This window comes from Rattus rattus, chromosome 5, assembly GCF_011064425.1.
Source record: "Rattus rattus isolate New Zealand chromosome 5, Rrattus_CSIRO_v1, whole genome shotgun sequence".
Taxonomy (NCBI): domain Eukaryota; kingdom Metazoa; phylum Chordata; class Mammalia; order Rodentia; family Muridae; genus Rattus; species Rattus rattus.
Window position 1 is genome coordinate 7,215,513 of NC_046158.1, and position 25,823 is coordinate 7,241,335.

At 49.7% G+C, this 25,823-nt stretch overlaps 1 protein-coding gene across 1 annotated transcript in view; it reads right to left on the reverse strand.

The window, feature by feature from the left end:
* Med27 (mediator complex subunit 27) overlaps positions 1–25,823 on the reverse strand; it is a 172,460-nt gene that overhangs the window by 13,652 nt on the left and 132,985 nt on the right. Inside the window, exons 5-6 of the mRNA XM_032902936.1 lie at positions 11,794–11,901; positions 3,047–3,088 (exon numbers count right to left, since the gene is read on the reverse strand). Of these exons, the coding sequence (XP_032758827.1) occupies positions 3,047–3,088; positions 11,794–11,901 (150 nt within the window). The remainder of the gene's footprint in view (positions 1–3,046; positions 3,089–11,793; positions 11,902–25,823) is intronic.

Genomic DNA, 25,823 nt, shown 5'->3' on the forward strand with positions numbered 1-25,823 from the left:
AAGAAAGTATGTCGAGGAGGCCCCACTCCCAGGAGGGTCCCTACTAAAGGCCAGGTTCTGGGCTGCAGGCGCTGGGCTGTGGGCTTGAGAAGTCCTGAGGGCCACTGTGGGGCCTGGGGAAGAAATTCGTACTATGCCCTAGAGGGCCCAGAGGTAAGGACCAGATTAAGGGAAGACAAACACTAGTTTTAATGATGCTGGCTCTTCTGGAAATGAGTGGTTTCCTTCTCTTTGCGGTCACATGCCAAGAACAACATGGAAAACGCTAATGTTTATAGCTGAGGTGGCACTCGTGCCAGCCATGCCAACCACGTGATTATCTCCAGCTTGGCAGCTTAGCAAGCATGCAGAGCCTGCACAGGTCCAGGGCCCTGAAGGCGGGGCATGGATTCACATTTCCTTCCATTCAGCTCTGGGCCGGAGCGACAGTGGGGTGATGGAATGCTGGCAGACCAGGTCAGTGGCAGTTTCAGTTAAATGTGTTCTTGCTTTTGAAATATTTTGAGCCTTATGCAAGAACTGCACAGGTGGCCCAGACAGACCCCGCTATAACTACTTTCCTCAGCACTGTGACCAAAACCCAGCAAAGTGGAGAGATGGCTCATCTGGACTCAGTCTGAGGGCACAGCTCCACACGGAGAGCAAGGCAGGGCAGCAGCTGGCTCTTCAGCTGCAGAGTGCACAGCCGGGACCCCACACCTCCTCACTTCTCCCCCAAACTGAATGGAAGCACAAACCTCAGGCCTGCCTTGCAGCAGCCCACTTCCTCCAGGCAGGCCTGACCCCCCAAGTTTTACAATTTCTTGAAATAGTGCCTCTAGCTAGTTCAAACACATACCTTTATGGGACACAATTTAGATTCAAACATACTAATTGATGATCCTATTTAAGTCACCTTATTGAGGTACACACTTGGTCAGCTAGCCTAACTCCACCTTACATGCCAACTGCTCTCTTAGAGCACTGGTGACATCTTCCAAAGCCCTGATACCTGTGACGGCTCATTCCTGTCAACTTAACCGGGTTTAGAGTCACCATGGAAACTCTCTCTCTCTCTCTCTCTCTCTCTCTCTCTCTCTCTCTCTCTCTCTCTCTCTCTCCCTCCTCCTCCCTCCCTCCCTCCTCCCTCCCTCCTCCCCCCAGTTGTGGGCTGTACCATTCCAACTGTTGGGTCTCATACTGATAAAAGGAGGAAGAGAGCTGGGTACCAGCATCCTTCCCTCTGCTCTGAACTCTGTCTCCCTGCTGGATCCTTACTGTTAACAGCCAGCCTCTGGTTTAGTTGCTGCTGGCTTTTCCGATGTAGGGAAGCCTTGTTTTAAAGCAGCACACTTTATTCAGGTGGACAAGGTCATGACTCCTGAATGTTCCTGTGTATGAGACTCCCTCAGGCTGTGGGTGTGATTGCAAATGGAACTGGTCACAGTGATGAGAGGGTAGCCACCATGGCCTCTACTGACTGCATTCTGGGCAAGGGGTTTCCCCTGAAGAGGTGAAATGTTGGTGATCTAGACAGAAGGCAGGCAAACAAGCAAAGTTACCCAACTCCAAGGAACTGTTCACTTTAAAATGGTTCAGTTTATATTATGCAAATTCCATTTTAATTAAGAGAACAAAAAAAGCCTATGCCTCCTGGCACACCTTGGGCACAACTTACTCATGGAAGAACTTGGGCCAAGTGTCCCAGCTCTGAGTGGTCCCTGAGGTATTTCTTACCAGAGAACAGTATCCACATTCTGTCCCCAGGCTGAGACACTTGCCAGACCAGGGCTCTTTAAGATTCCCCATGGAATCCTCCCGAGCACTGGGTTTGAGGGCCATCCCTCCTCTGGTCGTCTGGCACAGCCTCAGCAGCCTTTCTACTGTGTCATCTATCTCCCTGGTATCCCCGGGCCTAGCGCAGAGCCTGGCATCAGGAAAGGGTGCTGTACAGAAGCACTGCTGTCCTTGTCAAGGGGACAGATGAGATGGCAACTGTCGGGCCAGTTCAGAGCACAGGGGACAGGGCTGCTGTCTGCGGGGAAGCTGGCCCAAGTGCTCTGGGGGGTGCAGTGAACCCACACACGCCGTGGGGCCATGCTATGTTAGGAGCGTTACCCTGCTGGAGCTGAGGAACTGAATGCTCACATAAATCCCACTCAAATGTAACTGAATGTGTACGGGTGTTTTGCTTGCATCTATGTCTGTGCACCATGTGTGGGCCGAGCCCTCTGCCCTCAGAGGCCAGAACACACCCAATCATCCTGGCACTGGTAGTCTGTGAGCCTTCTATGGAAGCTGGGAAGCTTCTCCAGCCCCATTTCTCAGTTTTCTTCACAGTTCTTTATATCTTTTTCAGGAAGGAGCCAAGGAAGTCATGGGGGCAGGAGGCAGAGTAGAGTAGGCTGGGCTGCAGGCTGCCTGCTTCTCTCAGCCCATCTCCATGCCTTTGGGCGACACAGGGTCTGAGAAACTGCATTTCAACACCGGGTAAAGCTTGAAATCATCTGAAAGTTTCTGCCATGATATAGTCTACCCTAGACACAGTAAGTCCTCCCTGTGAGCACACAACCTCTGGGCTCCAGTACTCTAACTACCGTTATTACCTCAGAAACAAAGTATGCCCACCACTGACACACCCTCTGGTATCCCTTTGAGGCTACTCCCCTGCTCCACCCACAGGCAATGCGGGTACATCCCCAAACTACTTGCTTCCCCATGTCATATAAATGTATGTCAGGTCACCCTCCCCCACTCTTGTAGGTGTGCACCACCATGTCCACTTTATGTGGTGCTGGGATAGAACCCAGGGCACTGTGCACTCGAGGCAAGCACTCTACCCTGACTGAGTGAGTCACAGCCCCAACCCTTCATTTTCCCCTTCACTTTTTAAAAGCCTTCGAGTTGGAAAGTTTATAACCAAGGCATTCGTAGTTTATCCATGTCTCCTGAATAAGTCAGGGAGGAACACTCACCTTCTGGAATACCTGATAGCTGAATAAGACAGAGAGGAACACTCACCTTCTGGAATACCTGATAGCTGAATAAGACAGAGAGGAACACTCACCTTCTGGAATACCTGATAGCTGGATTTGGACCATATGTCTAGCTGTTGGGGGAGAGAAGAATCAGCATCAGTTTCAGTCAACCCAAAGAAATCAAATAGTGACAGAGTGGGCCCCAGTGGCAAAGGTCTGCTGTGGCCTGACTAAGTTTTTCTTTACCAACTTCCAGGTGACTTAAGGAATGAAATGAAGGGATCTTCGGCTCAATGTCACTACAGTCAAGAAGGGTTTCCACAGTTACCAATCAGAGCATGCTTCCCACATCCACTTCCTTCCCCTTTTGAGAAGTTAGTTTTTCTAACAGTAAAGACCACCTGAAAGACTGTGAGCTCAGCGGGCAGAGATAGTGACCTGGCACATGACAGGAATCAGTAGGCCATTGCTGGGTAAAAGAACTGCAGTGTGAGGACAGTACTCCACGCTAGGAATCACAGCAGACCCTCCACAAGCCTTCATTTATCTCCAGAACGACCTTGGCTTTCCAGATGAAGAGGGAGTTCACCTCTCACAGAAGGCATGGCAGCCTCATGTGGCTGCTAAAGCCCCGGTTGGCACTGGTAGCCCCTGAGGAGGTTTTCTTTTTTTCCATATTTTTATTTATTCTCTCATAAATGGATCCCTATTCTTGTTTCCCCTCCCTCCACCCCTCCCAGTTCCCCACCCCTACTTGCCCTCTCCCCAGATCCACTCCTCCTCTGCTTCCCTTCAGAAAAGAGCAGGCCTCCCTCCCAGGGATATCAACCAAGCACAGCATAGCAAGTTCAATAAGAATAGACACAACCAGTAGGAGGAAACGGGTCCCACGGGCAGGCGAAGAGTCAGAGACATGCCACACCACTGTTGGGGAGTTTTGGTTTTATAAATCACCCATTCCTTGCTTTCCCATCTGGTTGAGTTTGGAGGGCTGGAGCTGGCTTTGTGAGGCAGCCCCTTGTCTGTTTCTCAGCAGCACTCCTAGAGTGTTCTAGAACTGGCCGAGTTAGGAGGCCCTGATCTAAGGAGACTGGATTGTACGCACAAGGAAGCTTGAGGTCTCAGATGAGATGTGGGTGGAGCTCAGGAGAACCAGTTCAGCCCCGCCCCCCGCCCCCAATTGGGGTCTCATGCATAATACCTCAGTGTCTCATACATAACTAACACCATTTCTGGTTTCCCTAGCTTGCACGGTAACCCTTACAAATATGGCTGCATGTTTCAAGACTTCAAAACAAATGATGAATGGCAAACCCAGAATTCCTCCAAGACAGAGACTACAGGGGCTGGGCTGCTACTCACATATAATGACAAGTGAGGAAGTCCTCTGTGTCCCAGAGCTGCTAGACAGGTGACTTTAATATAATGAGGTCAGGAGCCTAGCAAATCGAAACAGCCAGTGAATGGGTCTCCTGGTCCTGCCTCTGGGGTTGACTGGTGGTCAGACTGCAAGTCTGACCCCTGGGGCAGCTCAGGCCTGTGTGTTGTCACATTGATCTGCTGCATGCAGGGGAAGTATCTGCATGGCGACATGCCTCTCAGCCATAGGAAGTGAGGGTGGCACTCCAGAGTCCTTGCTGTTCTGAGGAAACACTAAAACGTGGCTTTCGGAAGAGTCCTTGGAAATTGGAAGCTGGGTTGCACCCAGCCCGCACTCCTTTCTCCAGTTCCTTTTCACTTGTGATTGGTCTCTTGTTAAGTTTCAGGGGCCTGACCACCATACATGCTAAAGGTCAGAGTGACTGTCAGGGTTACCTGCAGGATGGCTGAGCTCTGGCTGTGGAGGGCAGAGGGACAGCCCAGCTCCAGAGCTGGCAGATAACGTGGATCTGTGATAACGCACCCATTTATGTCACTACCACCCATGCTATATTCCTCCCGGTTCCCTATGACCTCCTAACAGCATGTCCCCAATGCCAAATTACCCCCTAGAGAAGCAACATCAAATTTCAATCTTGGTCTCCTTTAAAGCAATGGATGGGAAAAAGAATCTGAAACATCTTCAGGCATTAGAGGTTAACAGTATGTAGGGTACTGACAAAGACAGTTGGCTATGTGGAAGACGGCACCTGCTGCTAAGCCTAATGACCTGAGTTCAATCCCCAGGACCCACATAGTGGAAGGAGAGAACCGACTCCTGCAAGCTGTCCTCTCACCTCTGAATGCACGTTTATAGACAAAATAAAGGTAAAAGGTGCACACACTTAGTTCCCCACATTCTCCATTCTGATCCTCACCAGCCTGGGTGGGCAGAGTCAGGCTCAGGTGAGCTCTGCAGTGTTAGTCCAGGGTTTAAGGAATGCAGCATTTAAAGACTGCCCAGGGAACTGGGGGGAGGGCATGGCGGATGGTGGTGGGAATGACTCTGCGCGTCTTAGCTCTACCCAGATCACGATGACAGGGACTCTAAATCCTTGTTTGAGAAAGAGCCGCATCCATAACTCGTACTCAGAAGCAACTTCTCCCATTTCCAGCCAGCACTGTCGACGCCTTCTGCATGCTCACACCACACACAGCACTCTGCGCAAGGATACCAGCCACAGACACGGAGATGGGACTTGCACACATTCAAAGGTGCAGACTTTATTAAACAGGTATCTTAGGAGACTGTTAATATCTACAAAATCTAAAAAAAAAAAAAAAAAAAAAACCCTCGAGAGAAAAGATCAGATGCTTCATTAGGAATGGGCTCTGCAAACTAATTGTGGGTTTTCCAAACCCGCCTTGCCTATTCATTGTGCCCCCTTTCAGAAGTGTTAAATAAGTCAGTCAGAATGCTAGAAGATGACTCTGCCATCTGGGACAGCAAAGCCCTGGACAATACAGCCCATTTACCTGGCACACACGGCTGAGAAAGGGACCCAGTGACAATGGCTCCCCTTTTGCTCTGAACCTGAGTCAGATGGCAAACACTTGATCTTCTGCTAGGTTTATGCCAGAGAAAGGCCTCAATTCTGGAGTCAATGCTCTGTCTCTCTTTAGGGCCAGGAAGGACACAGAAATTCATTTCAGGAAGCCAAGGCTGTGCCCAGTGAACATTTATTAGCTCTCGCTTATTTGCTGAAAGGCAAGCATTGTTAACGTTTTCTTGCTAGTTGCAATATTAAAAAGGGAACATTCCGGAAGCTGCAAACCTTCAGTGAACAAGACATTATTTGGAACTGGGATGTCAGGAAGAGAGTGAACCTCCCCTCAGAACACTGGGCCGTGTCTGAAGGATTTGAAAGGGCCAAGTCAGCCATGGAGCCTGGTGGATGAAGCAGAGGCTATTTTCAGGGGAGTGAAAGCAACCCTGCAGATAAGTGGGGTGCTCATATCTGTCCTGAGGATAAGACACCAAGATGTTAAAAAAAACACAGAAAACAAAACAGAAACCCCAAACCCCTTAAAAGCATGGTCTGACACCAACAGCAAGGTCATCCTGTCCTTGCTGACCTTTTACTCTTGCTGCACAGGGCCCCCTTCCAGCGTAGATGCATAAGATGACTTCCAATGCACAGATGAGGAAACTGAGGCTCAGAGAGCATCACAGCTAAGGAGTGGGCAGTCTGGGAGCAGGCCTGTGTCCAGAGGCTCAGGGCCTCCAGCTTGGCCTCTCAGCTTGACTTCAGAGGGGATGTTACTCAGGGTCCCTCCACAGTGTTACTGCCCCACCTCTCTGGGGTGCTCATGCAGAGTTCAGCCTCACAAACCCAAGCCAGGCCTGCTGCTCCACCAGTCATCACCGCTAACATTCATTTAGCAGTACACGAAAGCTCTGGCAGCTTATCAGAAAGTTATCAATTCTTTATTTCATTTCAAAAGGCGGCACACACAGAGAATTGTAAATGATCTAAAATGGACACTTCCAAAAGAAGCCCCTAAGCCAGAGCGGGCCTCAACCTCTAACGGGAACCTTTAAAGGGATCTCTGACTTGTAAGACAGACTTGTCCATCTGGGTTAAGGATACAGCTGGGCACGGGGGAGGGTTTTCTCTGCAGCGCCCAAGTTTTCAGAGCCATGGCAAACTTCTGTGTGGCCACCTTCTTCGGTCTGCTCGCCCGGCCGGCCGGAGGAAGAGAGGAAACAAGCCTCCCAGGGAAGCAACTGCGCCTCTGTTATTCTTCAACTTTCACTTTCAATCAGGACATGCATTTGTTACCAAAAAATTGCTGAAAGCACAACTTTGGGGTGCCCTCTGTACAGGAGCCCAGCTGGATTCATCCCCTTTCCAGCGCTCACCCTTTTCCCCAGAAGTAACAAGAGGCCATTTTTCTGAAGGTCGTCTGAACAATTTCAAAGGCTATAACAAATCAAAATGTTCCCTGCATCTAATATCAAACGGGGCTGATGCCAACACTTATTAGAGAAATCAGATTCAAGCTTCTCCCAACCCCCTCGACCCAAACACACACACACATCCAACTTTGAAGTGGGAAGAATGCAGGATCAGAAATTACCCTGGAGACAGCTCTGGCTGTCTTTGAAGGTTCCCTTTGATACCGCCATTTCTTCTCCTCTCTTCTGCTCGAAGGCTAAAAGCTGCCTTTTTTATTGATATGGGGTAATTAATGAAGCTATAGCATTAACATAACCTAAATCCCCTAATAAGATAAATTCAATGGAGACACTTCTATTTTCTCCATCCGCTCAATGGTATGAAATCAGGACAATGGCCAGGTGTTCCCACACCCTGTCTGTTAACATGCTGAGTCACAGCCTCTCCCTGATTGCAGCCAAGAGAGGTCGGGAAGTCTGAACAGCAGTTTTATTCTTAGAGGAATGAGGGTACCGGCGCTTGATATCAAAAATATGCATCCTGGGTACAGATCCAGGGCATCAAGCTAGTGATCGTTACAGCAAGGAGCAAGTGGGGAAAGCTGCCTGGGAACTGTGGGGGGGGGAGGGGATGGCTGGCCACTACCTCAGCATTAAAGACAATGTATTAACCAGCACATGGGGGACAGCCACACAGGGGCAAGAGGTTAGAGTCATGGGAGGCTTTCTGAGTCCATCCAGTGCACCCCAGGCGGAGCTCCACAGCAGAACAAGCAGAACAAGCCCTGAACACAGGCAACACTTGAACAAATGCAGGGTTGCAACTTCCCAACAGCAGAACTGCCAGAGACTCTGAGTCTTGCAGACCAGGCCTTGAGCTCCAACGGTGCTTTCCAAATCTGACATTTGTGACTTTGTGTGACACAAGTGTGCCCACTGCAGGCTCAGCACTCAGAACTAGACATGTGCATTGTCTTCCCTTTGTAAAGTGTTTAAGAAACTGGCACTAATGACATGGTGAGGAGCAGTCAGCCTCAGGCTGGCCGACCCACTAAAAGCTTCTCGACCACTTGAGGCCTGGCTTTGTCAGTCTTGCTTGGTCTTGTTTTGAGGTCCCTACCTGCTACATGGGCCCATGTACATGGGTGCAAAAGGGATCATCAAGAGGTTTCTGCCTGTGATGAGCACAGTTAAAAAGCCCTTTAGACATATGAAATCGGCTCAGTCAGGATCCCCACTACACCCAAGGCAGCTGAAAACCTGAGACCCAGAACCCAGTGACATTGCTCACTCAGGATAACCAGACACAGTTCTAGAAACCCACGACACCAACTGTGCTCTGTTCTGCATTTCTGGAGACACCACCTTCATCTGCTCTGCAGGTGGAGAGTCCCCCCCTGGATCCTGACCCTCAAATCAGGTATGTTTGTTAGAAGCTAGAGCTGATCTTCAGCTAAGATGTGCCACACGGGTGAGCAGCCTTGGGGAGACAGGCTTAGGACCGTACTTAGGAATTCTAGTGTGGACCTTGTGTGGTGATCCTCAGCATAACACAACTTTTTCTGTACTGGCTACACACAGCTGCCTCCTTGCTCGAGACAGCACCCCACCACGCTCTGAAACAAGCTATCCTCAGATCCCCTCAAAATGCCCACTCTCTGCTGAATAGTGGAGAAATAGCAATCTTTCATGAGGATGTTGTGTGTCCCTTTAGTCTGATAACTTATAATTCTACTGCCTGCTGCTTCCTGATTCTTCATGTTTCCATTTCAGTTAAGCAGTTCTGCCTCTCAGGCAGGCTATCCCGTCAGCCTCTATCCCACACACAAGTGCTTCCAGGCTGTTTCGGGCACTAAGGTCCACCCTTAGGATATGGTCACAGGACTTGTTCACACAAGCCAATTCCCCACACTAGGTTCCAGCCCCCGTTCTGTAACGTGAGTCAGTCTGAGAGCAGTTTCCAAGGCAAAGGATGGCCAAGAGGACAGGCTGAGAGTGCAAGAGAGTTATACTCACTGAGTCAGCTAAGTTACTAGATGCGGGCTGGCAGGAGGAAAGTATGAGGAGGGGGGAGGGAGGGGAACAAGGGGAGAGGGGAGATGAGTCCAAGGGTAGAGTAGGAAAGCAAGCACCTAGAGAAAGTCAGAATAGGCAGATGTGACTAACAGCTTAGGGCCACGGTAGGCACCAAGGCAGGGGAGTGGACAGGACACATGCAGAAAATGGGGGCAGGTAAGTCATATCTTGCAAAGGTATCTGGATTCTGTTCCACAAGCCAGACCTGAGAAGCATGTTGTACAAGTTGCCGATACAATATGCTCTAAGGACAAAGTTGGGACTACAAAAGAACTTGGTGACCTTGTGAGAAAATATAAATGTGCCTCTTAAGACATTCATAAGGCAACTGCACAAACCAAAGGCCCTAAGAGTGTCTAAACTTAACTTCTTGACTGCGGTAGAGGGAGGGGATGGCTCAGTGGTGGAGGAAGCACTTGCTTAACTTGTGAGAGACTGTGTGTGTGTGGGCTCTACCTTTGGGTCTATAAAGGAAAGACAGAAGGGAACTACCTGTAACCTAAGGTTTCTTAGACCTGGGTGCATGGGCTGCTCTGTACCCAAAACCTCTTGCTCTTGGGTGGCTGTCCCAAGTATACTGGGAGACTGGAGCCTCCCTGTGAGTTAGCAGGAGCAGGAGTCAGATCAGCAAATGCAGGATTGATGAAGCCTGGGGTGTGGGGGCTCAGAGAGGTGACAGCCAGGACCTGCTGACAGCCCACCCTCAGGGGCAGCAGGGAGGAGGGTTCAGGCAGTTGGGTAGTGGAACAGCTAAGACATGAGGAATCCGAGATAGGGAGATGAAGAGGCCCAGACAGAAGGAGTGATCTCTGTGTGGGCAACATGGTTGAGTACAGCTAAGGGGAGTGGGCAGAGGGAGGAGAGAACCCAGGGAAGAGGAGTCAAGGAGGAGATGGGAAAGAACAAAGTATGGCCACAGCAGGCCACTAGAATGGCCTTCAAGGGGGACCTTAGAGAATTTCTTGTCTTGAGTGCAGCATAAAGTACTAGTGTTGACTAGTGGTAGCTGTGGGTGTCCCTATGTGTTACTGTGGACCATTGGGGTCTGGCTCGTTTGCATCCTGACATGGTGACTCTGCAAGCCTGGTGCTAGTTCCAGCCTTTGTTGGCTCTCAATCTCCAATCCCTGCCTAACTGAGCAGCTGCGGTTTCAGACCAGGTGTGACTACAGCATCCTCAACCTGAAGTTTGAAAAGACCCAAGGGAGATGAACTTCTACACGCTCACCGGGGCCAGTCTTCCTGGGAGGTGTGCACTAAGAGTAGAACAGCCATCAGAAACCCCACTAGACCCAGGCAGAATTTAGAATCCCATGGAGACCACACCACCAGACTGCCACACTCACTCTCCACTCTTGCTTCAAGGTTAGTATGATTTTTCCAGAAAGAAAAAGGACATCTCCCAATAAATGATTTGCTACCAACTGGGAGACCTACGCAAACCAGGCGGAGAACTTGGAAGAACAATTTCTCCTCTGGTGCCGTGGTCTGTGGCGTGGGAATGCTGGGTGCTTTGTTCACTGCTAACCTTAGCACAGCACCAGAACATCTGTCCAGGGCCACAGCTACCACCTGCTTCTCAAGAACTGTCTATTCTCATTATAATGTGGCCATCGAGTGGCAATCACTGTTACCAAACACATTGAAATGTTAACATTTGAAATGAGGAAAGCAAAAGGTCCCAAGAGAGGAAGGGGAGTGTGTCTCAGGCTGGAGAGTGAGTGACAGGGGGAACTTGGGTGGGTCTGCGGGGCAGGTGCTCCTCACGCTTGGGAGCAGACACAAACGAAGGCTGCCAGCTCCCATTAGTGTCTTCTGCTGCTTTCCACAGAGCCAGATGGAGAGTGCACACTCAAGAAAGTACAGGTCCACTGGAGTGAACTTTCTAGAAAGTCGTCACCTGGGGAAGCGCCTGCCCCGTCACCTGGGCCCTCAGTGTTTGGCTGTGGAGAGTAAGTGTTCTGTGAGACAGATCACTGTGGGAAGAAGCTGCTTTCTTCCTGCTGAGGTATTCAGTGTGCAGCTGAGATGAGACTTCCCAAGGGCCCGTTGTGAGAGTCAAGGAGAGTGTCATTGGGTTGTGTCAAACTAACTTGAGTCTTCCTCACGGCTCTAAGAAAAGCAAAATGTGGAACCCTGGGCTATTGATGTGCTGGCTGACTTGAAAAAAAATCTATTTCCTCAGAAGACATGTCTAATGAGGCAACTGGGGTCTAAGGTGCTCAATTAGAAATTCAAGTGAGGGCATCGGGCTTGCCGTGAGCAGCAGAGGTTTAAAACAGCAAGTGGAGAGAATGAAATAGTCTTTGTCAAGGATTCCTCTTCATGCTGACTAGTCTGGATCACTCGAGTGCTGATTTGCTGGTTATCAGTATCACTCACCTGGAACTCCATTCTGGGACAGAGTGAGGAAGAAGCCCTCCCCAAGACCCCGGCCACTCACCTTCCCGTCCTCGGTGTAGACGCTCTCGTTGTACCCCTTCACGATCGTGCGGTCGATGAACAGGCTCCTCATGACCACGATCACTTTCAACACCTTCCCCAGGGTCACCTGTCGAGACACAAGTGCACACACGTGAAGGCTCAGAGTCAACATGCAAGTCCCACAGAGCTGAGCAGGATGTGAGGCGGCAGAGGACATGGAAGGAAGGCTGGGTGCTTAACCTCACCGTACTTGACAGACCCAGCCATGGCCATTCGTAACTGGAATGCTAGCCTAGCCCATCCCATCACCCAGTGCAGCTCTCTCACCACCTGTTGGATAGGGCACCTGCTCCACCACTTTCTAAGGCTGGGTCCTCTGATTTTGGCTTGGGGAGCACACTGTGGTGATCTGTGTCATGGCCATGAGTATAACACGTGGGATACAGTGCAGAGAGCAGACACGGCACCCAGCAGCCCTTGCTGGAAGCTGCCTACATTAGCTGGTGGGAAGTGGAGAAACAATGTCGAGTGAACATGAAGGGAAAGGAAAGGGCTAGGTGCTCTCCAGACCTGCAGTCAGCACTTCACTCTCAGAACCTAAGCACATCATGGATAAAGGAAACACCTAAAAATCTGGGTGTGGTAGCTCACAACTTTAATCCCAGCTCTTGGGAGGAAGAGGCAGGCAGATCTCTGAGAGTCTGAGGTCAGCTTGGTCTATGCAGTGAACTCTAGGACAGCCAGGGCTACATAGGGAGACCCTGTCTCAATACCCCCTGTACCCTGAACACAAAGAGAAAACATCTAAAAAGGTTTCCACACTGCCAGGGAAGACAGACACTGCTATGCAGGGGCATGCGGTTTTTCACAGGAATTGAATTGCTTTCCTTAGAAGGCAATGCTGGGATGCACACCTTCTATGTTCCCAGGTGAGACCTTGGAGGCAGGCCTGGCCCAGAACTCAGTGGAGGCCTGTGGTCTTGGATGTTCTGATGGGGCTAGAAATCTCAGATTTGCTGAAAGGAAACCCTACTGGTTTAAGAAAACTTTGGCCTGCACAGCAAGCCTAGTTTCCCCAGGCCAACTTGGTGCTAGTGTCCACAGGGACAACTTTTAAGCATCCCCTTCTTGTTTCCTTGTCCCCTGCAGCTTTCTACCTCTCTGATGACTACCTTCCTGTTTCCTTGAGCAGTTCTATGCACTGGTGAGCATCCTGACACCTGGCTTTTTACTGGTGCTGGGATGAAGTATCTTTTGTGTGCCTTACCTGTGCAGAAGAGAAGTACAGTAAGAGAGAGCAAAGAAGCATTATTTACATTTAAGGAGTGCTAACTTTTATATATTGTTACACTGGCTGACACAGAATTACTATTTAAGGATGCCAATGGACCGTAAAAGCAGGATCAGCTGGAGCCTCCTGGAAGGGAAGGAGAGCAGGGCAGAAGCAGAGGCTACGGGGCAGGCAGACCAGACTAGCCAGAGCCCATCCCCCACCACACAGAAGGGCAGCTCAGAAGCTTCAGTAACTGAGAACTGTCGTCTACCACCCAACTCCAGCTGGATTTAATGAACGTGAGTTTCTGGAGAAGGGTATCAAGAGGAAGACAATGGCTCAGTCTTTCCAACCAAAGATGGTCATCATTCATGGTTTTTGGATAATTCCTTTAAATATATAATTCCTTTAAAAATATAACAGACATATGTGACAGTGACAAGTCTTGGCGTTCTTCAGCACTGTCCCCCTCCTGCTGCCAGCAGTGGGCTAGGTGAGGCTCTGAGCCTAGGTCCTGGGTCTCTTCTTTCCCTTCTTAGAATATGCTGGAATTCAGCCTGGGCCCGATGGCACCTGCATGTGGAAGAGGCAGACTCCACCTGCCCCCAGCACCAGCCCCACACTCAGTGCCCAAAGCAATATGGCCTCTTCTCCTGCACCCAGGACACACAGCAGCACCAGGAAGGACAGCCCCCAAACAATCACATAGCCAGCAAGTGCAAACCACCAAAGAGCTGGAGCCACACCTAGGTCTTGCTCGCCCACGCTTCCCTTAGCATGCTGCCAGTGCTGGCCTTTCAGGGAGCCCATACATTATTAGCCGATCCACGGTTCTCATATTCCTGACACATATCAATGTATGGATCTGCAAACCAAATCCTGACAGTTACACCACTGTCCTTCCTCCATACTGCTACACAGGCTTCAGAAACAGTGCCAGGTGCTACCTGGCCTAGCTATTGGCTACCCTGGGCCCTTCTCAACCTCTCTCCTGCTACCACACGCTTAAGGGGTTTCCAAGTTTCCTTATTATAAACACGGCTGCAGCAGGTACTTCTGGTACCGTAGTACCACTGCATGTGGGTCAACATTATTTTTTTTTAAGATTTATTTATTTATTTAATGTATATGAGTACTCTGTAGGTGTCTTCAGAAGAGGGCATCATTTACACTTACAGATGGTTGTGAGCCACCACGTGGTTGCTGGGAATTGAACTCAGGACCTCTGGAAGAGCAGTCAGTGCTCTTAACCACTGAGCCATCTCTCTAGTCCCCAACATTATTGTTTTAAGTTACAGCTTACTTACTTATTGTGTGTATCTATGTGTGTGGATGCATGAGTGCCACAGTGTGAGCATAGAGGTCAGAGGACGACCTGTGGGAGTCTCCTAGCATGTGAGTTCCAGGGGCAGAGCTCAGGTTGTTTGGTTTGGAGGCAAGCACCTTTACCTGCTGGGCACTTTCTACTTTAGGATAGAGCCACAGAATTCTAACTACTGGGGCAAATATTACAGTCTACCAAGCTTCTCTGGAGGAGCGTTGTGCCAACCCGAGAGCTACCCTACGCCTGTGGCTCTTCTTCACTCCATTCTCGTCAGCAAAGGGAGCTACTGAACTGAAACAACAGCAACAACAACTTGACTCCCTTGCTACTCTAATCCAGCAATAACAACTCAGGGGACTTTAGGGCTGTGACAAGGTTTCACTGTGTAGCACAGGCTGGTCTCAAACTCCCAGCATTCTCCTGTTTTTGCCTATTGACCACATGGACAATAGGTGTGAACCTCCATGCCTGACTTTCAAGTTTGTTTTTTTTCTAAGATTAATTTCTATTTTAAAAATATGTGGGGTTGGAGATTTGGCTCAGTGGTAGAGCGCTTGCCTAGCAAGCGCAAGGCCCTGGGTTCGGTCCCCAGCTCCGAAAAAAAGAATAGAGAAAAAAAATATGAGTGTGTCTTTGTGTGTCTTTGTGTGTGTGTGTGTTTGTGTGTGTGTGTGTGTGTGTGTGTGTGTGTGTGTGTGTGTGTGTGTGTGTGTGTGTGTGTGTGTATCTGTGTGTGAGTGTGTCCGGTGCTGGTACTCTTAGAGATAAGGAGTGAGATGCCCAAGCTCTGGAGTTACCTGGAGTTATGTGCCGTCCTTTGTGGGTGTTGGGAACCAAACTTGAAATCTTAACTGCTGAGCCATCTCTCCGGGGCCCACCCTCCCAAAGAGCATGGTTTTAATCCCAGGACTCAAATTGTGTCTAAAAAATAAACAAAATCAACCCCTCCAAGTCCCTATGGACCCAACCCCTGGCCACCTAGTGTCACCTCTACCTCCTTTCCCTCCAAACAACAAAAACAGTATCAGTAAATACTGTTATTTTAGTATATGTCTTTAAAAGACAAGTGGCCATACTCTGACAGGCCTCCTGTCGAGAGAACAGCTGCTGTCCAGCACTAGCAAACATCTGCTGGATTAGTTACCAGGTCTCCTAAATGCCACTTTGAAAAGACTAAGAAAGCTCACTGCAAGATCTGAGTGTGGGCCATGAGAGCTGAGGCACTCCATCAGCCTAAGCTGGGAGCCTCTCTCCTGCTTTGCTAGTTGGAGAAGTGGAGGAAGTTAGGGTCTGAGGAGCTACGGCCTGCACCCACAGATGCTTCCCCAGGGAGCACCGATTGGCTTACCCTGCACTTTCCACAGAGAGCCCTTGGAGGACGGTTGGTGCTGGGTAGGCTGCACTGCCCTGTTTTCCTATCTTTCCATTTCCATGAGGCCCTATGAAGTCTGTGAGAAAGGACTCCGTATTCACCTGGGCTGGAGAGGCACAGTTAGGGCCATTTCAATTTCAGCTTGCTCTTGGTGACCATCTATCCAAGCTGAGTCACATCTCTCGACTCTGCTGTGGTGAAGCTGGCCTCCTGGCAGCTCTGGATGAATTACTTCATTCAGAGTAGGACTGGGAGGAGCCCAGCAGGCAATGCCCAGATGGACAGCACCGTAAAGGCGGGTGTGGATGAAGGGCTCAGGAGCAGCTTCTGCTCCTCAGCCTGAATCAGCGTTCGAGTTTGTTGGAGGAACAATAGTTTTAGCCAGTCAGCAGCAAAGATGGACCCAGAGTCGCTGTCCGGGCCAACGAGCCACACGTGGGGCTGTAGGGAAACTGGGGACTGTAGATGCTACCCTCCAGGACAAATAAAATGGTGAGTCTGATGGATGAGTGCTAGGCAGAAAGCACCTGCCAGCTTGCGGGGCAAGGACGACTCAAAGCTGCCACAAGGCCGGTCAGCCAGATCTAACAGCACAGTGATGACCATTTGCTGTGCAGGACAGGTCAACAGCAAAGGACACAGGACAAGTCGGTCTCTTATGCCTGTCTGTTCAGAAATGGAATGAAATGTGGAAGGGTTGGCTGAGGAAATTAAAAAAAACAAACAAAAAAGGATGCAGGGTGCAATGCCTACCTTAGCGTACAGTGTACCACAGCACATCCTTCTGCACGTGACATGCAGAGTAGGCAACACCAGGCATCAGGATGGAGTGGGTGCACATTCTAAGACACATTTTCTAACCTCAGTGTCACTTAGTGAGCCAGGTGCTCCCGTAAGTGGAGTGTGTAAGTTTCTGGCTTGGCTTTGTCGGACCCTGGGGTTTGGCGGACTGATACAATACACTGCAGATGGGCTGTGGACATCTTTCTACACGCAGCCACGCTGCCATAGTCAGAAGCAAAGATGCTTACTGACAGGGGCTATGGGTTGATTCTTGGCAGTGGCTATGGGGTGCCACAGATAAAAGCTAATGCCATCTGGTAATGAAGCATGCTTGCTGTTGCCAAGGTAACGCTTTTCTATACTGAACACCACAGCTCCTGAGAGCTCACTTACTACTTTGTGGCAGTTGGTACAGCGAGTGTAAGTGGCACACAGTCAAAGAAGCAGCGCCATGCTTCCTGAGCAGGGACCAGAGGGCACTTGGGAAGGTCCCAGGCAGCCTCCTGCTGGACTCCTCAGCACAGGGAGAGTGTCTGGGAGTGATAGCACTGCCAGCCTTGGATAGGCCAGCCATGCTTTGGGTGGACGGTGGCCATCAGCAGCTACCTGTCAGGTGGCATTCTCCCAGGAGGATTCTAGCTCACTGTGGTCGGGAATGCCACAGACAAGAGATAAAGTGCGAGGAAAGCCAAGGAGGAGAGAGAGAGCTGGTTCAGCTCTGTCACCAACAGAGCCGGTGGCTGAAGGGTTATCCTCCAGGTATCCAACACCTCTTGGCCGTGGAGATTGCTTATTACTGGCTCCTGCAGTCTGTGCAGCCCAAGCAGTTTGAGATGAGCAGTATCTATATGTAGGATGTGGGAGGTCTGCTGACCACATGCTGAAGAGCCCAGGCCAGATGGGCCTTGCCCTAGCACAGTGCACATGTACGCCAGAGGGAAACGGGACAGCACAGGATTTGCTCTTCTGACAGCTGGCTATATTTCTGAGCCGTGCTTTGGGGAGAGGGTGTCTTATTTTAAAAAAGCTAACCATTTCTATAAAGCCACCCATGAGGGTTATTTTCCCCATACAAATAAGGCCTTAGGGAGCTGCTGGGATTTAAGAAAGCTTCGAGTCATAGAAGCAGAAAAGAAGGCGCGCACACAAACTTCTAGGGGACTTAGGAGTCATTTTCTTCACTACAGTTCTAAGGAACTTCCTCTGTACTAACCCTGAAGGACTAAAATGAGGTGAAGGGTAGTCTAAGGGAAATCTATTATCATTCGAGAGGCACCCATTAGGACAGACACTGGGTCAGGGAATGGAGAAACTGCTGTCACCTATGTGTGGGTGCCTGTGAAGGCCAGAAGAGGGCATCTTATCCCCCCCAGAGCTGGAGTTACAGAGGTTGTGACTTTCTGATGTGGGTGTTGGGCCAAACTTGGGTCAAGTGCTTTTAACTACTGTATTGAGTAGCCTCTCTAAACCCCAGCTCTGTCATTGTTAAAGGAATAAACTGAGCCCTAGGGGGAAATGAAAATGGCATGTACCTGAACAGAAGTGGAGGACACCTAGGTGCTCCCAACATGGGGCACTCGGTGTCTGTACAGAGCACTGATGGCAGACAGTGCTGTGTCACAGAGCCATCTGCTACAATCAAAAGGGCTCAGGGTGGAGAGAGCTGTGCCCAGGTCAATCCCCAAGAGTGTTCCACGGATATTCCGCAAGGAAGGTTCTCAGGTTTGGCCCCGAGAAAACACCCAGAGCCACCCAGGCTTTGTACAGCCTTTGGGGCCTTCTCTTGGAATAACACACCTCACCTCTTTTCCTATGGTGGGGCATGCGTGCATGGCTGCAGTGCACTCCTCTAAGAACCCAGGAGGCAGCTCAGGCAGCTGTCTTATTTCCATTTTTAACGGGAGGAAGCTGGAGATTGGAGTCCAAGGTCACCGTTTTCCTGTGCAAGGCCAGGAGCTACCTCTTGCTGTTTCCCGACATCTTGCCTAGCCATGAATCCAAAGGCCAGCAACAGTGACCACAGGGCCAAGAGTCACCTGATCCTCCATCCTCCCAGCAATCTTCTCTGGCACTGTGCTAAGTAGCTCTAAACCCTACTCCCTAGGACTTCAGCTTCCCTCTCCAACGGCTTTGTGTAGACTCCCAACCCTATGGTAAGACGCTAATAATGTACCTGCTTTGTCTAATTTTAGTGCATTTAAAAAAGCCAGCCTTCTGGATTCTACACAGCGGCGGATACGTACAGCCCTGCTAGAGTCATGCTGGGCAGAATTGTGCCTCTGAATGGCAGCCTCGGAAGCTGCAGCAGCAAGGGGCCGAGGACGCAGAGACAGTGTCGGCAGCTGCTTCTTTCTAGGAAACAGTGGGGCTGGGCAGACACAAGCCTCTGAGGCAGGCTGACTCTGAGAGACCCAAGCCCTGGCAAGGATGGGGTCTAGAACAGGGACTGTTTGCAGTGCCTTTGCAAGATAGGAGAGGGGAAGGGAGGGGCAGGGGGTGCAATCTGTGAGGGCACAACAACCCATTTCCTAGTCACTTGGGCTGTGACTAGGAAAGCACCAGGGCACACTGAGGAGCAGCCCAGGAAACCAAGTCTCTCCGTATTTCAGGGTATGTTCAAGAGAAGGACTCAGTTGTGCGCCTCACAGTAGAGCACCATGTCATACATAAAGGGCAATCTGAGGAAGAAAAACTCAAGCTGGGGAGAGACCTGGAAACTAAGTTTGAGATACAAAGTCAAACGGCTGTAAGGGGTGGTTGTTTTATTCCTCCTGTTGACAGGGATGGCAAAAATCTTAGGCAGGTAAAAGGAGTCCCCCAACAAGATGTGAGAGTGGCACTCTCCTGGACTCGGATGCAGAGCCTGGCTCTGCTCCACTGGCTCTCCTCAGAAAATGACCCACTTCTTTAGTTGGTTGACAGGAGGAGGGAACAAGGGTGACTATCTGAGTGCTAAGCAGTTTTGTAGGGTCACTCCTGACAGACCCCTGCCACAGGCAAAAGACACAGAGCTAAAACAGAACGGTATAGCCTAGGAGAAGCCACCTAGTGAAGCCTGGCCTCCTCTCCAAGGTGGGGCCTCTATGAGGACACGGTTGGGGCCACCGTCTCCCAGCATCACCATGTCCTTAGCTCACTGCACGGCAGCAGCTGCTGCATTACTGTCACCATTATTTTCAATAATTACCGATAAGGTTTATTCTTATTAGGTGGCTTATCCACTGAAGGGGGAAGTTGGAATCATTTGCTAAGGAGCCGTCAACCTTAGCAATCTGGGCACTCTAAACTTTCCTTAACTTTTGCCTCTCTAGAAAATCTAACGCTGCCCTGATTGCAGGGAGACTTTTGTGACAGGAGACCCAGCTGCTTGGCAAATTTCACAGAAAGGTTCATGTCAGAGGGTTTTTATTATAGACATAAAGTTCCTCACAATCCTATTGTCTCCCTCAACAGCACAAATCCAAAGACAGAAGAGGATGCCATGCTTCCCAGCCCTGGGCTCGTCCCCTTCAGACTCTCTCTGTGGGATGAGAGATCATCAAAATGAAACCCAGTCTACTTCACCTTTTAGATCCATACATGCATACAGCCCTTCCAGAAGGAGTATGGATGGAGGGGGGCTGGCTGATGGGCAAGCAGCCTGTTGATTCCTGACCATACTAAAAGCAATGCACACTTCAGCAGCTGTGAAAGCAATCCTCTACGGTATACACCCTGAACCTGAACCTAGCACAGACTCTGACTGTCAGGAAATGAAGCTCCTTCCTAAGGTACTCTGTGTGGAAACAGCTGGATCTGGTGCAGCACTGGGATCAAGGGGTCACACAGTGGCCTGACAGGAGGCTCTGTTCCTGCACAGCCTGGTAAGGTCTGTTAATTTGCAGCAGCTGGACAGTACAACGTCGACCTGAAGGGAGGAAGGGCAATCCTATGAGAAGGGCTGAAAGCAAGGAGAGCAGGACAGGAGAAGGGGGCAGGAGAGACAGGCAGACATAGCTACCTTAGAATGCAAATGTCCTGCCCTTTCCATTCTTCCCCATGTGCTTGTTCATGCAGATATTTACTGGGGAGCCACAGTGTGCCAGGGTGGAGATGGCCAAAGGACCCTGAGTGAAGGAAAAGAGGAGTGAAGGTTCTTCCCAGTGCCCAATGGGAGCCCCAGACAATGGAATGGTCTGGGCACTTCCTGAGATGACAATGGAGGAAAGCAGGGAAAGAATCACTTCCTGAGCAAAGTTTGAGCTACTTTTCAAATGTCAAAGAGAAGCCATGTTTTGGGGCGGTTCTTAGACCCAGGACAAAGGGCTAGAGTTAATTCCACAATGCTTAAAGAATCCTGACTTTCCCTAGGTGGCATTTGTGGAGCTGAAGACTTATACCGCAAGCCCAGCCTGAGTGACAGAGATGTTCTTTCCTGACTTAAAGCAGGAGGGGACTCCATAAAGGTGAGGCCCAGGTGACGGCAGTCCCCACATGGATCTGTAGTGGTGTTAGGATGGTGGTACAGTGCCCTCCGGGGTAACCTGGTTCTGTTAAATCTCTATTTTCTCTGCCAATATCCTGTTAGGCAGTACTTGGCTTTTAATATTTTGTTTGTAGGATATATGCCAACTTGACCTTGATGTAGAAAATTTTAATTCAAATCAATACATGGGACAAGGTCACTTTAAAATCCAATTAATATGAATGGAAAAATATGCCCACAGTTGTCTGAGTTGAAAATGGGAACAGCTGTAAGTTAACAACTACAGAAGACTCATGCTCACAGCCCCACCCGGGCCCTCCTGGGCTGGATAATACAGTGATCTGTGCCCTTAAATACATGGGGGGTGGTGGTGAAAAAACATTTTACCTCTGTTTAGGGTAGCCTAAAGTTAAGCTGAGTCTGTTTAAAGATAAACATAAAACGTTCTGAAAACTGTGAGTTCCTATAACCTGATTTAAAATAAATTAAACCCAGGACTTCAACTCACCAAGGACTCCCTGGAGAAATCTAAGCTCCACTCCAGCTTCAACACCAGCACTTTGCATGTATATAGGATGCAGTTCCAGCACTGTGCAATAAGCCGGACACGGGGAAACTGAGGCACTGCACGCTATATTCGTGTTCATTCCCATAAACACTACGCAGTCCGGACCCAGAGACTGAGCTGCCTCCACGCTTGGGCTTTAGACCTCCTTCTTGGGTTTTGTTGGTTTGCCAGTGCTGGGCGTCAGAGCCAGGGCTTCACACACTTCTCTACTTTGCCACTGAGCCACATTCCCAGTCTTGAAACCTGATTAATAGGAAGTATTTACTCCCTTTTGGTGTCGAGTGTTAAAGCCAGGCCCTAGCACAAACTACCACTGAGTCATGGCTGGCCCCACGGAGAGTGTGAGAAATGAGGCAGCAGATCAGCGAGGCTCCGCTGCTCCCATCTGCTCTGTCTTTTCCATTTGGAGCCTCAGCTTTTCTGCACTCATGTCAGGTGGGTGCAGACAGGAGTGACGAAGCACCCACCTAAGGAAGGCGGAGTTGCATCTGACTCCAAGAACAACTGAAGTTATGTAAGACTGAGCCGTGCTATTAGAGGTGCCAAGGAAACACCTAAGCTTATTTCTCACTTTACCGCATGTTTGGGTTTTCTGAAAGGCTGCTAAAGGGCCCAGAGCCGTGTAATGTGAGGAGAGCCCACACCTTGCACGGCTTTTCCAGCCTCCCAGGAACCTCTGTGGCTTGGAGGGCAGATGTCCCGCAGTGCAGGCCTGGCGGTGTAGGCAGGGCCGATGTGTGTGGGGCAATGAATAGCGCGGTGGCTAACGTCGCAGACGACTGTGACTGTGCGGGATGTTTGTTTCCTTCTATGGTTTACACTGCTATAACAAATTAAAAGCAGCCAGCCCTCTGCAGCGAAGGATGTGCTGCTGCCTTGCATAACACTGGCTCCCCCTCCTCCCACAGCATCACTCCGCATTCTCCTTCATTTGAAAACCATATTCAGCAGCAGCAGCAGCAGCAGCAGCAGCAGCAGCAGCAGCAGCAGCAGCAGCAGCAGCAGCAGCAGCAGCCTCCATTGCTCCCCACCCCCCGCTATATTAACGCTCTTCTCATACTCATTACTCTTTAATGATGCCTGTTTGTAAATAGCAAGACGGATGCAATTACAGCCTGATAGGCTAAATAAACACACGCTCTAATTAGGATCTTTACAAGACATTTTTTTTCATGTATAGACTGGAATTTACCTTTCATTAATCTAACTTAATTGCAATAGTGCACCAATAAAGAGTCAGCCCAAATTAAGTGCTCTAAATGATTTCCCCGTATTAAGGGTGAGCCAGGGATCCTTCCTTTGGGTAACAAGACACAGTCTGTGTGAAGAGGGACAAACTGGGGAACAGAGCCATGGTGCACTAGAAGGAGGGCTTCAGCAAGAAGGACACCTGCCACTACCAGATCTTGTTGCCTCAGAGGTTAGTGAAGTCAAGGCCCCAGGAGCGAGGCAGGCTTGCCCTTGGTGCACCAACTCACTCAGTTCTGTGACAGTCAGTCTCACTGCTAACACCTGCCACCTTCCCAAGACAGAGGGAAGGGGTTAACCCCGTCCTGCTCCTGAACACCACCTCCTACAACTATTTGCTTTGAAGCAGGCAGCAGAGAGCCATGCATGAGATGGGCATCTGCTATTTGCAGAAAAAGGGAAGTTCCCGTGTTTAACCCTCGATTCTAGAAGGAGTGAAAGTCCATACACACTGGGCAGCTAGCTAGGATTCCACAACAGATCATTAGACAGAGTCATCCAGCAAAGCCCTCAGAGCATTTAACAATTCATTCATGTAGCAAATGCCAACTGTACCCTCCTAGACACAGGCACTGTGGAAATGTCACCCACTCCAGAGGGTGTATGGTCCTTCCCATAGTTTTCTGTTCCTCCCCTAGTCCTGGCTAGTCACTTGCCATCTCCCCACTTCCCTGACTTGTCACATACAGGAGCAGTTTTGCCAGGCAGTTAAAAAAGAACAACGACCACAACAACAACCAAACAGTCCGGAAGAAGGGGGAGCGTGAGAGGGTGGGTTCTGAGCCAAGGAACTTCTTCAATAATCTTCTGATCCAGGAGACATTATATGCTTTAGTTACTAATGTCAAAGTAAGTGTTTGGGAAGTTCTTCAAGACAACAATGCATGGAGCATACTCCATAACGAGGGGTCTACAGTTAGACTTGCTCAGACAGTGCCTCTGCTCTAAGTCAGGCTGGCCCAGGTGACGTGCTTAGCAAGAAGTGGCAAAGCAAACCTTCTCCTTATGAAGTCAGTGCATGCAGGCCAGTTCAGAAAGGCTCTAAAAAGAACTGCAGCCAAGCGAACGGTAGCGAGTGCCTCAGGGCTAATCTGTGTCTACTGGCTTTCTTAGAGGGTAGTATATAGAGAGAGACCCACTTTGGGCATCACTACTACAGTAGCATTAGGGAAGAAGTGAGCTGTCTACTGAGTGAGTCCCAACAGGCCGCATCCAGCCCAGCTCAGGCCTTGTAGGTAGAATGGGGCGGTGTACCCCAGGCTTACTCCAGGGTCAAGGATCCATAACCTTGGCTCCTGAGCAGCTGGCTAATAGAGGCTCCAAGGCCAGAAGACAGCTTCCTAACAGACTGCGGATAGAAACCTATCACGGTTCAGATGTCTAACTGCTCCCGGTTCAAGAACTTTCGGAGACTCGCTCTTAAATTCACTTTTATGGGTGTGTTCTAAGCCTCTGAGAACCCAGCCTTCTAACAGCACCAGCCGTAGCTCTTGCCTAATCACCCTGGTAGATCGTATATAAAAACAAAACGGGGCTAAAAAAAAAAAAAAAAGCCCTCTATGTTAGCAAGCAGATGTCGAGCCCATTTGCAATTAATACGACCCACTTCCATACAATCAGACTGCTTAAAATTCCTGGAACTAGATGTGAAAGCAAAGATGCAAATGCTCCGATGTTAATGAGGATGAATGGAAACTATAAAACCCTCTCTCCCTTTGAGGATAGGTACAGTCTACATGTAAATCCCAAATGAACACTAAATTTATCAACAAAACAATCATTTGATAAAGTCTGTGTGTAGGAAGGAAATAGAACTGGGAACATCTCGAGTATTTTCAGAAAGCATTTTCCACCAAAATTAAATTTTATCAAAACCATCATTCTTTTAAAAAGCTTTATAAAACTTAGCTCATTTCAACACATTCCCCCACTCACCTACATGTTTTGTATGTCTTGGAATCCATGTGACTTTTTAGGGATAATGGCAGAGGATGGCAGAGGAGACTGGGGCTCTGATGTTTCAGGGGCTTGCTGCAAGCTTGGGCTGTACTGGACACAACCTCTGATTGGCCAAGGACCCCTCTTCACTCCAAGTCTCTCATCTAGGAAATGCACTGACATTTCCTGTTAAGGGGCTGCTGAGAGGCCCAGATGGTGTTGCAGACTTGTTGCTGGTAGGAACCATCACAGGGTACTTGTGGGGTGGGGAGGGCAGCCTGGATTTCCCTTCTGTTTCTGGCTGCTTCCATGGTCTTTCAGCTTATCTCTTCCTGGATGACCTGCTATGAGGGCTCTCTGAAGATCTGTTTTCACTATAGGGCAGTGGGTTGCTTAGGGGGCTCCAGATCCTTTCCCTCTAGTAGTTCTGGGGTGAGGTCAATGCTTTTAATTAGCGCTATGGACTAGGCCTGTTGTCAGTGGGGAGTACTTGCCTAGAGTATGTGAGGTCAGGGCTCTAGCCTTAGACTGCCCAAATAAAGAAAACACCCAAAACAAATCAAGCAGCACTCAGGCAGTCTGAAGAGCCTCTTTTGAGAGCCGGAGTGTGGCCAGCCCTGAGTTCCATCTCTGGCACTGCCAAAAACCAAATAGGGTTCTCTGAACCATGGGTACAGTGCCCAGCATGAACTGCATTGACATAAACAGTGAATGAACTTTATCCTGCAGCCCTTGTCTTCTGTTGTCCACCCAGAGGGTCTCATCGGCTGCTCCTTCACAAGCAGGCACAGTTCTGAACTTGCAAATGCAACAAGAAGCAGACAGAATCGGGTGCAATCATCCTCTTCCAAGTGGGAGGGGGTGAACATGATCAATGTACACCACACATATGCCTCGAAATGTCAAGATGGAACACATTCTGCTAATACAACAGAAAATAAAAATGCATTTCCTCCTTGAGGTGGGCTTCCAGTTGGGGAACTGTGCTAGGATGTGCTCAAAGACGAAAGCAGAAAGCTGGGCCCCAGTTTTGTTCTGGTCTGGTTCTCCAGAAACACTGGCCTCCTTCGTCTTTTGT